Here is a 14,184-nt window from a genome sequence, read left to right as displayed (position 1 = left end):
TATTTCTTATGCATCAAGAGTGTTAATTTAAATTTGTGGTATTATTATACTCATAACATCTACTACAATAAAAAACTTTATTTTATCCAAAAAACGTGAATAAATTATGATATTTATGTAACCGTATTAACACCTACCCAAAGCGATGGCAGAAGTGTATCAAAATACACACAATTGAAATCGTTGCTAATGTTTATTGAATTTTTCCCTACTGGGGGATCGAACACGAGTTCTCATAATCTAGAATTATAAACATACATATACGCTTGGAACACAATGGTAATAACACTCTAATTTCTTCAAGTAAAACCCCTCTGCTATAGCAATACTGCAAAAGGCATCTCTGCGTATTATTTGCTTAGGCTGAACACATGTTCAGCCTAAGCAAATAATCTAACTAGGCTATAGGGGGCTAGGCATCTAACCCCAAGTTTCTGAGTACATTTAGCGGTAGCTTATGTATTCAATTTTTTTATATGAGATTCAATGTTATTGTATGGATAAACTACCGCTAAATGTACTTCAGAGACCGCAGGTAAGACCTCTACAATATGTGGAGTTTACAAAAATATTAAATTGCAATCTCTTTTCCACGTCTATCTCTAGTATACTCTATATACAAATTCCCATAGTAACCAGACACATCTGCACCAGTATGTCTTTTTATGTCAAATATTTATTTTTTCAACACTTATCACTCTACCGCTTCAAAAAACAACCTTGCACCAAAATAAGTGGAAACAAGTAAAAATCAAGTTGCGTGTCTATTTGGATCAGCTAGTAGTTATACGATGTTGTTCACCTTTAACTTAATTTATAACTCTGCCCATCACATAACGAATAATGATAATGATGGTATCTTTATAAATATTGCCACACTAATGCACTTAACTTTTGGTTTTTGAGTTAAAGCTTATTTTTTTGGCACGATGCAGACAATATAAAATCGATCAGGCGAAAGAAAACATAAGATTTGGGATCAAGTGGCCGTGGGTTTGTTTATTTATGTATATGTTACTGTAAAAGCCCGAACGGTGGTAAATCCTAAGATTTTCCGGTATAACCTAAGATTTACCAACTCGCAATGGTAAAAGTCCGAACAATTCTTTTATTTCGAACTTTTACCTATATTTTCTTGATGATGCCGAGTTGTCGCCGGAGCCCCGCTTCGCGGGGCTCCTCCTTCTGGGTGGTTAAAAAAAAATAACCACGAAGGCTAAGGTGGGAGCGAGCGAAGCGAAGCTTCTAACCTAACCTACCCATGTCGCTTTGCCCAAAACTCCTTCTTTATAACTATGTCACAGTATATAGTTATACCGTGAAATAGTTATAAACATAGTTATGAAGGAGGTTTTTTTTATATATCGTAACATAGTTTTTAAACTCTGGCTTGTTCGGACTTTTACCATTGAGAGTTGGTAAATCTTAGGTTTTACCGGAAAATCTTAGGATTTACCACAGTTCGGGCTTTTACAGTAACATATATACTATTCGTAAATCCATTTCTAACACAAGACTTTCAGAATTGCTAGACGGGTAAAACAAGAGGTACGTAGGTACTAGAAGTACCTATTTATTTTACAATCTTATAAAACAAACTGACTAAAATCATAATCAAAATTCTGATTTTTCTAATCAATACAATGCAATAGGCAATTCTAAACGTCGCGCTCATAGTAATGTTTAGTCAATGTATGAGTCCGAAAATTAATAATCAGATAAATCAGAAGTACTTTTGTCCATACAAAAACCTGACACACAGTTTTAGGTGAATTTACATTAATCAACTAATTACTACTTGTCGTTTATGATGATGAAATTTAAAGTGCACGAGTGTGGTCTTACTTTAATAGTTAGTTTTTTGTACCGTTTGAACTTTATGCAGTGATTAAGTCAGTATAAAATAATAACGTGTTAATTTGTTTTTACTCTTTACGGTTTTATATCCAAAATAGTAAAACGAAGGAAGAAATTAAAACCCAGGGATAAAAAAATTGGAACGAGATTTACCTAATATAACTAATCAGTGAGAAATGATTCGTATAATAAAGTCCATTTTCGTTTTTTAAAATATAGTATTTATATATATTTTTTTCATCATATTATTATTTCGTTTTATATATTAACTAACTAGCACTTAACAATTGATTGTACTAAAACTTCAAACATAAACGAAATCAATTACAAAAACATAGACCACTAGCGTCATCTTCTGATTTTAATGAAACTATTTCGTTTATAAAGTACTGCACCAAAGCCTTGCACGAGCACTGGAAGTGTGAAAGGCAACATCGACTTTGTACATTTGGTTCCTAAGTTAGACAACAGATGGCGCGCATATCAATTTCACGAGATCAGTGCGAAATCGTAGTGTAAAAGACATCAACGGGCTCACAAAAATAATAGGTTTTCGCATCGAAAATAATAAATCATAACTTAAAGCCTTAAATTAAATATTGTTAACCATGACGTTCCCTTCATACAATAAATATATTTCAATTAAATATTATTTAAATTTTCTGTAAAAACAAAGATATTCTTATTCTTCTAACATTGCGTGATGAATAAATTGCTAAAACTATAATATGTTATCAACTGACTGCAGAAGGTTTATAAAACGTACGATGTACCAATTGAATCCAGGTATTTCCTCTAAACTCTTCATATCATGCAATACATGCATCAAATTGTATGCATTTTTTCCGCATATCCACTTACCGAATTTGTATTGAGGGCGCAATAAAATGTGTTTATGTAATGTTTTGATATAGATACTTTAAAACAGGCTTATAATCTTTAAAGGGAAAGAATTTCACCAGATTGGGAAGATATGGTAGGAATGTGTGTGTGACAAAGTTGCAGTGTGTTATAATCGTATTGCAGATGACTCTTTGACATACATACGAAAAGACATTTATCTAAGCGTGCGATGTTCATTTATTTTGACGGATCTTGGGTACTTTTAGGTTTTCATGAGAACATTGAAATTTATCACGTCACTAGAATAAGGAGTGTTCAATACTTGCAGTAGATCGAATATTTTTTTAATAGTAGCTCTATAATATAACGTATTATTTACACAATATATTAAATAAATTGTCATAAACCTGTAATTTGAAGGTAAGGTCTTTTTGAACTTTAGTCATTCAGCTTTCGTCGCTCATACGCTTTGCGAATCGAATCAAGCAGGCGTTTATTTTTAGTTATAAATGAGTGGATCTTTTCTGTTTGTCTGCATTCAACTTATGAATTATTTTGTAAAATTTTAAAGTTAATTGCAAAAACTCATAATAATAATAAATCCTGTCTCTAAGTTACTCGTACAGCATTCTTTCTATAAGGGTAGACAGAGACCAGAGAACGAGTACAAGTAGTAATTTCAGATATTCAATAAAATTTTATTGTACTAAATAAAGTTCTATAGAATTTTTCTAGTTAATGTTCATGTGGAAAAAAAGATATTTATGGGGCATTTATGCAAGGGCCTTAGTAATTAAACAAAAAAAGCGAAATTCTTCTTCAATCATAATTTATTAAATATATCTTATAACTTAATTACACTTTACAATACATCTTAGGGCAGTGATACACTCAGTTATGTATTACGGAAATATACATTTGCAAATTTTACTCTCACCATAATATATCATATAATATACAAACATACATACAAAAATAATAAAATCACGCCTGTAATACTCAAAGATATAGGCAGAGATAAAATACACTCACGTTTCGCTATTAACAATGTTAGTTCCATGTAGTAGGGGGCGAAACTATTGCCATATACCATTCTAGTAATCAAACTATAGGCTTCTTTTTAGAAATACAAAATTATACGTATACAAAAGTCCAAAAATAAAACGGTATCAAAACAATAGTCCCATCAAAATCCCCATAAGAACACCATCAGAATACGTTACGATAACAGTTACTTATAGCATATTTGCGTAACGCATACATAAGTGTCCCCTGAATCCGGGATATACCGGTATGTACATTGTATACAATAGGTATGTACCGTTTCTGTATAGTTCCTTTTTTTGCGCGTGATTTTATTTATCAATTTGTAGATTAAAATATAGCACATTGGCTGTATTGTATGTTAGAGCACTATAAATATATTTTTACCTACTATAAATATTATATGATTGGCGTTTAAAAATGTGAAATATAACTTTATATATCAGTTTCTCACTACAAGTGTATTTTACTGAGAGGTCAAACTCACGCTGGTAAAGACTTTAAAAATTATATGAGTAAAATTTGCAAATTTTTGGTTGGTATATTTTATACTATTTCTTATTATATTTATACACACGGCAAGCCTTAAACTGCCAAACGTTATCCATTATATCACAATACAATTACATATCAGAATAATCATATCATTTTTTTTCAACTTTTTACAAGATGCTTGGTAAACTTAATATTAGTACTGGCATTATTTGATTCTTTTTAACATTTACCACCAATAGCCGCCGTGGCCATAGCCTCCGTAGCCGCCGTAGGGCCAGCCATAGCCGTATCCGTAGCCGTAGCTAGGCCATCCCCAATGTCCGTAATAGCCTGGGTAATGTCCGTAAGAGCCGATGTAACCTCCCCAATGTCCGCCATAGCCTCCCCAGTGAGAGGCTGCAGTTTTGAGGTCACCTTTGTCTTCAGTTGCTAGGTCATCATTTTGGGGGGCAGCGAGGTTCTCGCTTGGCTTCTCTTCAGCTGGTGCCGAGAGAGAAAGGGCTATGAGGAGGAAGAGAGCGGTGGTGAAGAGCGCGATCTGTAATAAATCATGACATTTTAAAATTGTTCTTGTCGAGGATGAAATATGTCCTTAGTGGATGAATAGAACCTTTTGGGCTCATCTTCAGTTTAGTCTAAGGCTATTATTCTTGATTGGTTAAGGGTGTTTCACTTATTTAAAATTGTAGTAGCTTAATAAAAAATGCAATATTTTATTTTATTTTGAAAGGATTTGTAATAAAACCATCAAAAATAGCCTGAATTTTCAGAGAAGCTTAATAATTAAGTGTGTATGACAGTTTATCGTGGTTCACTTAGGCATTAAGTTTTAATTAAAAATACACTCAGCACTACTATTACAAAACCTAACACAATAATCCTGTCATACAAACTGAAACACCAATTAAAAGATACAATAAAACCTATTTGACAATAAACAATAGTCCTTAAGCCGCATTGTCTCATATATCCCTTAGTAAAGACATATCTTAAGATCTATTCAATGTAAGTTCCCACGTGTGTATCGTACAAGTTATGTTGATTGGCTATTATGAAATAATTAAGATTTTGAAGTTTATTAATTGGAATATTGTAAATATATTTATTTATAGTGATCTGCAAGTAAAAATGAGAGGTCTTGGGTTCGATTTCCAAATTATGAGTTTTCTGTGTTAATATTCATAAGAGTTTGGATTCTGATAATGTGCAAAAATTTTGGTGAAATATAATAATGTGTGAGTCCAACTATATTTTCAAAAATAGTTTTGTAAATAAAAATTTTATGAATTACTGTAAAAAAAACATTCACGTTTTCTTTCAGACGTGATTGCAGAAATCAAAATAGTATTTTGAATTTATATTATTATTATATTCTTAAAATATACAAGATTTCAAAGCAAATTATATAAAAAAAGTTATTAATTTATAGCCCAAAATTACGATTTCTAAAATATCAACCCCAAAACTTAAACACCATTAAAATACACACTAAACTTCAAATCTAATTTTAACTGGCTACTAAAACTAAAAAACTCAATCACCACCCTAAGGAAAATATATGAATCCCACTTACTTTGCAAGCCATGTTGACTGAAGTCGTGTTCACACTGGCTTCCACAGAGGCTCGGCTTGGTTTTATATCGGCGTAGGTTCCTCGCACGGCTGGCTTGCCGGCTTCCTCGCCATTGTGAGACAATGACCTTTATGGGACTGCCGATAGCCTATATTTTACTGTCGTGAATGTCACGTTGAGGGAATCCCTTTTTTTGAGATTGTGAATTCTAGTCAGGAAGTGTTTTGGTTTTGAAAATTATGTAAATTGATGACTTTGGTGCAGTAAATGAGAAAAAGCTATGTCACGATTACGCTCGGGTATCTTATGTTCGATTCCAGGATAAAGTTTGTGTGATCCTTAATTTTTGTGTAAAATTTTCACGTGATTTTTTGGGTTATTTGATCTAAAACTATTGTTGTGTTCGAATATTTTTATATTTCTACGCTTGTTATTCTTCTATCTGTTGTGTTAATAACATCTTACGAGGGAAATTGTGGGTAAAGCCGATACATATCCTGTTTCCTTTTTTGTGTTGTAAATTATTATTATTATCACTTGCTATGTGATTAAGGAATATATCGCAAGGACATCTCGCATTGAGAAAAGAATGTAGTTTTCAGCCTGTACTTGGACTGTATAAAGGATTTAAGTATGTGCAAGATTGTATGTTTGTTTATCCTTGTTTTTAACGAAATTGGCTGAGCCGATAAAAAATCATTTTGATATCGTGTGAGTAAATAGAAGGACTTCTTATGGGCTAGACTTTTTTAAATCTCAATAATCAGCTTCCAAATGGCTTAAATAGGGTAATGTTAGTATATTTCTACGTTACTACGTTAATATTTTTTTTATATATAATATAGGGTGTAAACTTTACATTACATTAGGGTCCAAAGTACAGATTTTGTTTACAAACATACAAAAAATTAACAAGTTATATACTCTGGCAGGTATTGTTGCAGTTCATTTGAGTGGAAAATTGAATGATAATCATACAATTGTTTATTGTTACACTAATTATCTTCTGTACTTGATAATTATAATTATTTGGAAGATAAGGTCAGTTACTACCGGTTAGTTTGTGAAGAAGACTAGAGAATGTACCCGAAGTCGCTCGATTATAATTATATTTTATAATAGAGCTGTCGAGTATCGAGAGTTTGACAATTAAAAAGTACTGCGAATATAGTTCGAACTGCGCATGTCGGAGGCGCTGGTCAGATTTTCATAAAAAAAATCTCGATAGCTAGCCGGTTGTCAGAAGTCGATAGTGGTAGAGAATCGACCTACTGTAACTCGATTCTCTACATTCAGTACCTACTAACGAATATCGAGAATTTGTGTTTTAAAATGTATTGAAAATGTTGTACCTAATACACCCGCTAGGGACGCTAACAGGTATTTCATACCATTTCTCGACAGCTAATAGCCCCTATATTTAACCTTATATTTAACCAATCCTATTGCGATGTATTTTTGTTAACAAAATTATTCAGCAACCGGTAGATGGTGAAGTAACGGCAAATACATAGATTTTTATGTCTAAAAGTTGTGTTTTCCACAAATATTTCATCAAAACAAAGTACCTACACAAGTACCATGAAATTGCAAAATGACAGCGATTGAATGGCATAGGGCGTATAATTACCTATAGAAGACCATGTATAATATAAAGGAAATTAAATTATCCGGTCATCATCATCACATTAGTAAGTACGATTACTGAAGGCTGAAGTGCCTTTTTACTTGTACATCCTCGAGTTTAATTAAAATGATTTATTATTATACCTACTATCTATTTAATATGATTTATTGGTGACTTAGAAATCTATGTTTTCAATATTAAACCTTGAAGTGATAAGCGTTAATTTGAAAAGTTCGAAATATGTATAAATATGTATATTTATAATTATTTTATAATAACTTTCATTTTATAGAAAACTTACGTACTAATAAAATTAAAAAATATAATCATGATAAATGTAGAGATGAGATATAGAGTATAGATAAGTAGATATTGACTATACTCCTAGAAATAGAAATTACATATTTATTTTGCTCTATATCACGGTTTTATAAATGTGTTCCGAAAAGTGATATTTTTAATGTGTTATAAGTACATTTTGAATTAGTACTCTAGTTTCTGAAATTACCACTTACAAACGTAAAAACTTTACTATTATAATATTATATGTATATTTATTTAAATATGAAAATCCGATAAGGGATCATATGTGTATTATTACACTATCTACAACAAAATATAACTTATTTTAATAAAGACCTTCAAGTAAAGGCTGAGAAAAACCAACACAAAAGGAAATTGAAAAACATTCCGTTTTTTGTTTGATGAACATACTGCGGATATCTAACAAGTCAATTATGTATCATAAATATATAAAAATGTTACGATTTCTAGAACAAACACAATTATTATAAATAATATGTTCATGTTACTTGAAATGAATTATGACAGTTTCCGTAACGCTTTGATTTCGAAACGGTAAAGAAATCGTTAATTTGTTTTACATTCTTACTATTTACGTGGAATATTACAACCGGGGATATAAAGAAAATTCTGATAAAACTAATGCGTTATTGAACCCACAATATGGTGCAGTAATAGCATCGTGTTTGATAAGAAAATGTGATTTCTCTTCACGTAATGTCATTCACATACAATGTCAAATAATACTACATAGTTAACTAAACTAAACATTTGAAGTATTTTACTTATTTAAAATCATTAACCCCCGATTTCTGAGTACATTTAGCGGCAGCTTATCTATTCAATAGCTTTTTTTTATATGAGTTTAAGTGTTAATATCAGATAAACTACCGCTAAATGTACTCTGAAACCGGGGGTAAGTTAAGTTTCTAAGCCAAAGCATTTATTTTGACTTGCACTCTAGCATCTGCAGTTATCAGTTAATAAAGCTACATCTTTTAGGAAAAATACATTTCAGTCCCTTCCATATCCTTAGTTCATTTTGCCCATGTAATTATAAACCTGTCACTGGACATTAAAAGTACGCCTCTCTTCGTCCTCTAGTAAAATGTAGGTCAATATTAAAGCCTTATTAAAGTAGCTTAGAACATTACTGTCCTTGTCAAAGGGATGTATGACATCCTACAATCATATTCAGAAGTAGACCGTTCCCAAACCTTGGTCCTCAATGGTAATGTTCGCTAATAAGTTGTGTTGTCTCGTAATCAGAAGGTAGGAGACAATTAGTATAAAGTAGGTTGGTGGTTTCGACATGTGAGGAACTTTGCTATTTAAATTATAGGCTGAAGCAAGAGCGATTTTAATTTTTTAGTATATTTTTTGTCGAGGTCTCTTGTTTGATATGTTATAAGTATTGTTTTAAAAAAATTTAGAAGAAAGTCATCAGTAATTTAAAGTTTTTGTAGCTGCTCATACTAAGATATATTTAAAGATCTGTCGGACTCGAAAATAAGATCTCTACACAATATACTAGTTCACTAATTCGCTTCCGCAGCTATATTAGCTACAGATAATAAAAATAACTATTTTCTATTTCCTTTTAATACAGACGAAATCTATAACACCGTATACTACTACTGCTTTAACGAAAACTAAACCATTGTATAATAGTATTTATTTCACTTTAACATATTCTTATTACCATTGTGTGTCTCAGTATAGCTATCTATATAACAGTTATATAGCTTAAGACTTTTTCAGAACAGGATCAGCACTTAAAACAGCGTCTAATTACCACACGCTCTCAAATCGCTGTCTCTCGTACCTTAGACTACATAACTAAACGGACATTGTCACCATCAAACTAGCCGCTTGGTTCCTTCCGTAGACAAAGGTCGGCGTCATTACATCAACAATAAAGCCTTGGCACTTTGTATATAACATACTCATGAATTACTGCTTGTTTTAATCGTTTCAAGTAGCTAGAGAGGAGCCATTGTTTGTTGTATAGTCAAATTAGGATTATTTGTCGTTGTAAAATTACAGGCGCAATATTTTCTTGATTCTTTAAAACGACCAAGTATCCTGTGTATTTGTGGGGTGTGGAGACTTTTGCAAACATACAAACATTGAGCTCAAAGTATAACCAGACGAATAAGACTAAAGTATTAATACTTTATCTGTATCGGCAATCGGCATTCGAGCCTACGACCGACACCGACTTGCATTTAGATCAAATCTTACAATAATTCTTGGACATCTGATTTTTTTTTTATTATTTATCATTTTCTAATTATCATTGCTATCGTTGTGGCATGAAAAAAGTTTTTGTGAAAAGGAAGAAAGTATTATTATTTTTTATTTATTCATTTCATTTTCATCATCCGGACTGAAAAAAATAGACAGAACGAAGTTTGGTGTAGCAGCTAGTCACTAATAAAGATTAATAACTCTTATCACCATGCTTTGCTTCTATATATATATTCATTTAAACATTAGCTGCTATTTACTTAGCTATACTACTGCGGTTACAGTTCAATTTCACGGTTATCCGGATACAAGTCTACAGTCGTCAAATCAATCACAGTTCAACTCGTTGCCAATACGCTTCGTCTAAGAATACGTAAGTTGTGTGAGTCACTAAGTGCATGTCGTTTTGTATGCACTTTACGTAAATACCATGTTTTATGTCTATTGACTACGATTTTTTGTACACGGAGAAAACTAAAGTTTTATGTAAGTAATCTTGCTTTATACGAATCTAAAACCGTAACGCAATTTAATAAAAGGATAGACAGAGTTGGAACGCACTATTACTGTCTTATTCTAAATGCTCTGTTTTGAAGTGATACTGACACAAATTGTATCCATTAATATACGTTCAGTATTTACTGTTGAGCAAAAGCTAAAATATTCTAATCATATTGATCCCATGGAAGACCACGTAACTCTAGCGTATGTTATCTCAACTGAAAATCACGTCTCATATTCGGGATCAGTAATCATACATACAGTCAAAATCTACTGTTACAATTAATACTTTTAATTACTTCTTACCAAAACACTTACTCCATATAAGCCCAGTAAACCATTATACTCAGTCAATGACATAGTAATATCAGCTACCATACAGGTCTCAATAGATCGATACTGATTCTAAACACACGTGGATCCTGTTGGCTTTACTCCTAATATTATTCGGTTAGGCCTGAGATACATCCGAACAAAAATATCTACGAAGCGTATAGCAACCATTTTGTGCATTAAAAGTCGAAAATTAGATGTCAAGCTCGTGTTCAATGTATCGAGATCTGATTTCCGACTGACTGAGACTTTGGGAACATTTTCAAACAACTTTTCAAAATCATGTCTTTTTCCCATTGCGGAAACACCAACGTAAAATGTAGGCATATAATTACTATCCAGAAGCAAATAAATATTTTGTTAGTTATTTCAGGTACCAAAAATTGGGTTTGGTTTGACAGTTGATAAGTTAATCTTTACAAATATATTATTATGAAGTACGGGCTTTCAATAAATAAAAATAAATTGTTAGTCTTCCTTAGGAACACTAAATCGAGTCGTAATATTATTCTAACTCGTGACGCCTCCGTCATATCGAACAATAGCATCAAAATGTTTCATTCAATACAAACTTACTCCAATAAATCAGAAGACCTCATTGTTTACAAAAATGTAATGTAACGGGAAACTAAGCAGTGCATTTATTGTATTAAACTTATCGGAAATATTCTTTAAGAATAAACTGTTTATTGGTGTTAACAAAATTTTGGCCCATTACAGTTTTACTGCTGGTAAAATATGCTGTTATCTTTTTTAGGAATTAATGAGGGGCCAGGTCTCAATCTACCTCGCTAGCCAAAATTAAATGCTAAGGAAAGAAATTCTCTTGAACAACACCGTTAAAAAAAAAAAATTCTTTTGCGTGCCGCTTCTCCCTAGTTAGCGGGTTAAACTTTACAATTCATATCCTGAAACCTTTTTCAAGAAAACCTCATGGAGAGCCAGTTTAGTAAACTTTGTGTTCATCGGCGAGAGGTATTCGTTTTATTGACTTGCAGACTCAACTTAGAGAAGTCATTGGTATTTTACCTAGGGCTCGTACCCCCAACCACATAGAGAAGCCAGAACTTAGACTACTCGGCTGTCACAGCTCTTAACCACATTTAATACTAAACGTTCGATAACACCATTCAATCGCCAAACGCGTCACAGTAAGAATTGGACACAAAATACCAATAGACACGAGACTTGAATACGTAATAGTAAATAAGGATCGATGCAAAAAATACAGCTTTGATGTGAGCGACGAGACGGGGAAATTGGAAATATCGTGATCATTCGTCATGTCACTTTGTGCTAGATTTTACATTGAAAGCACATTTGTCTTCGAGTTAAGTTGTTATTATTTTTTACGTGACAAACTCCTGGCTTATTTTTGCAGCAACATTCTTTATTCCCTTGCCTTCTTTAGTGGTTTTAGAAGACTTATGGTTTTCAGACGGGACTTCAGAATAGTGACGATGCCCCCAAATGGACCCAGAAAATATTCTTTAAAGTAATTTTAGAGCTCTCTTTCTCATCCTATCATCTGTACCCAGATTCAATTTGACCAGAAAATTGCCTTATTTAAAGTTTACACTAAAGATCTTATTTGCATTATCTTTCAAGTGCCATATTTTAGTTGTCTTTATATTAAGTATTAATCCAAGTATAACCGTAGCCTTATCCTGACGTCACGAAACAAACAATTGGCGACATTCATTCATACATCAACGTTTAATATTCGCCTCAAGTAATGTTCTTAATGGAATGCCTTTTTTATTGTGAGAAAAAACCTCCACATGCCAAGTAGAAACGGATATGTGTCCTACTGATGAAGAAAAACAAACTAACGGATTATTGCCGTTTGAAAACATTTGAAAAACTAACCCTGAAATTACTGTACTGAACATTTTTTCGATAAATTATAATGTAATTGTATTGCACTAAATATTTCAGTTCATGATGAAATATTGCCTACCCCACAACTTCAAAACTGGATATTGGATCAGATAAGAGTAAATAATGATTTTTATTTCTAATTTAGGTTCAGGCCAGGGATGTCGCTACCCATGGACACCGTTCGTTCGTTCGTCGTATGGTTAGTGGTCAACCTAGTGTCAAAGTTGTTCAAGCCGCCCGAAGGCCCTTGACATAGCTTAACGACTGTTATTTTATTGACAGCAACCGGGATCGACATTTTCCGTGCTCTCCGAAGCACGGTGACGCTTAACTTGAATACCAGTATGCGGCCACTCATCTATGGAAAGTCGCGCCAAGGTTGCTTAACCCACTGATCGTATACCAATTGATGAGCGCCACTAGCCACGAGCGCCTCAATTCCATCAATATCCCATATTTTGTTATAATAAAGTTAAGACATTGACAAGAAAATTAGCCCATAAAGCCTAATCAACTACGAGATACCTAAAGTTATCATCCAAATGAGCAGACCAAATCCCATAACGATCAACCATGTTTGTTTTGAAGTTAGTTCTGGCTACAACAGAAGCAAATGGTGTCAGATTATGTTTTATTGCCTTAAATCCACTGTTACCAAGTCGACGAAGGTGACGAGAGTAGAATTTTAATCACCAACAACAATCGTTCGCTGTCTAAAACGTTTCGCACTCATATATCTTTATAACCGACTGCTACTGACATACAAGACAGTTTTGTTAGCAATTAGGGATACTTTTAATTCTATAAGTGTTAGTAATGATGGCCTAATGTAGAATTATTATGTGAACGGGTAGGAATGTGTAGGTATTGAAGAAAAAGCATGGTTTTAGAGTAAACATGGTCCATGGGCTTGTGTTGACGACACGCATCTTCACTCGCGTTCATAGTTTTATCCCTCATTTTTTTTTCATATAGTGGCCTATGTTTAGCCCCAACTTCTCAACCAAGATAATTTTCAGTTTAAAGTTTATCATGAAAGTGAAGCTGACGGACAGACGTATGTATTTATAATATTACGAAAAGTATAGGTTCATATGAATTCCAATTAGTAATTATTTCCCTTCAATTAAACTTAGATGTTAACCCTGAAAATCTTAAAATAGACTATGTAGTGTGCATTTTTAAACAGATTTATAATACACAATCCCCTTATTACTCCACACCTTTTACAAAACCTTACCAAATTAAGACACCTAATTTTACAAAACCTACTTCGCAACACCATTGTATCAAACAAAACCTAGACGCTCACAGTCTTTGTTTTAAAGGTAAATAATCAACCTTTTCCATATAACAGCTGCGTCACATTCAATCGTGTTCTGTGTCTAATGGTGAATCAAACTGTTGGTCATCGGCTACCGCTCTTGACGGCCGTGAAATTGACTTATGTCATTCGGTCCTTAGAGTAGATTGTACC

The 14,184-nt window shown here is 32.8% G+C and overlaps 1 protein-coding gene across 1 annotated transcript; it reads right to left on the bottom strand.

Moving 5' to 3' along the window:
- Window positions 1-3,512: 3,512 nt before the first annotated feature.
- On the bottom strand, window positions 3,513-5,933 carry LOC142972746 (uncharacterized). Its single transcript, XM_076114006.1, has 2 exons — window positions 5,813-5,933; window positions 3,513-4,777 (listed from the first exon to the last, which is right to left on the bottom strand). The coding sequence occupies exons 1-2, from the start codon at window positions 5,822-5,824 to the stop codon at window positions 4,466-4,468; spliced, it is 324 nt and encodes a 107-aa protein (XP_075970121.1). The 5' UTR covers window positions 5,825-5,933; the 3' UTR covers window positions 3,513-4,465.
- Between the last annotated feature and the right edge of the window lie 8,251 nt (window positions 5,934-14,184).

The sequence above is a fragment of the Anticarsia gemmatalis genome, chromosome 5 (genome assembly GCF_050436995.1).
Source record: "Anticarsia gemmatalis isolate Benzon Research Colony breed Stoneville strain chromosome 5, ilAntGemm2 primary, whole genome shotgun sequence".
Taxonomy (NCBI): Eukaryota; Metazoa; Arthropoda; class Insecta; order Lepidoptera; family Erebidae; genus Anticarsia; species Anticarsia gemmatalis.
Note: the sequence above shows the minus strand (reverse complement) of the source record. Positions and strands in the feature narration are given on the sequence as shown.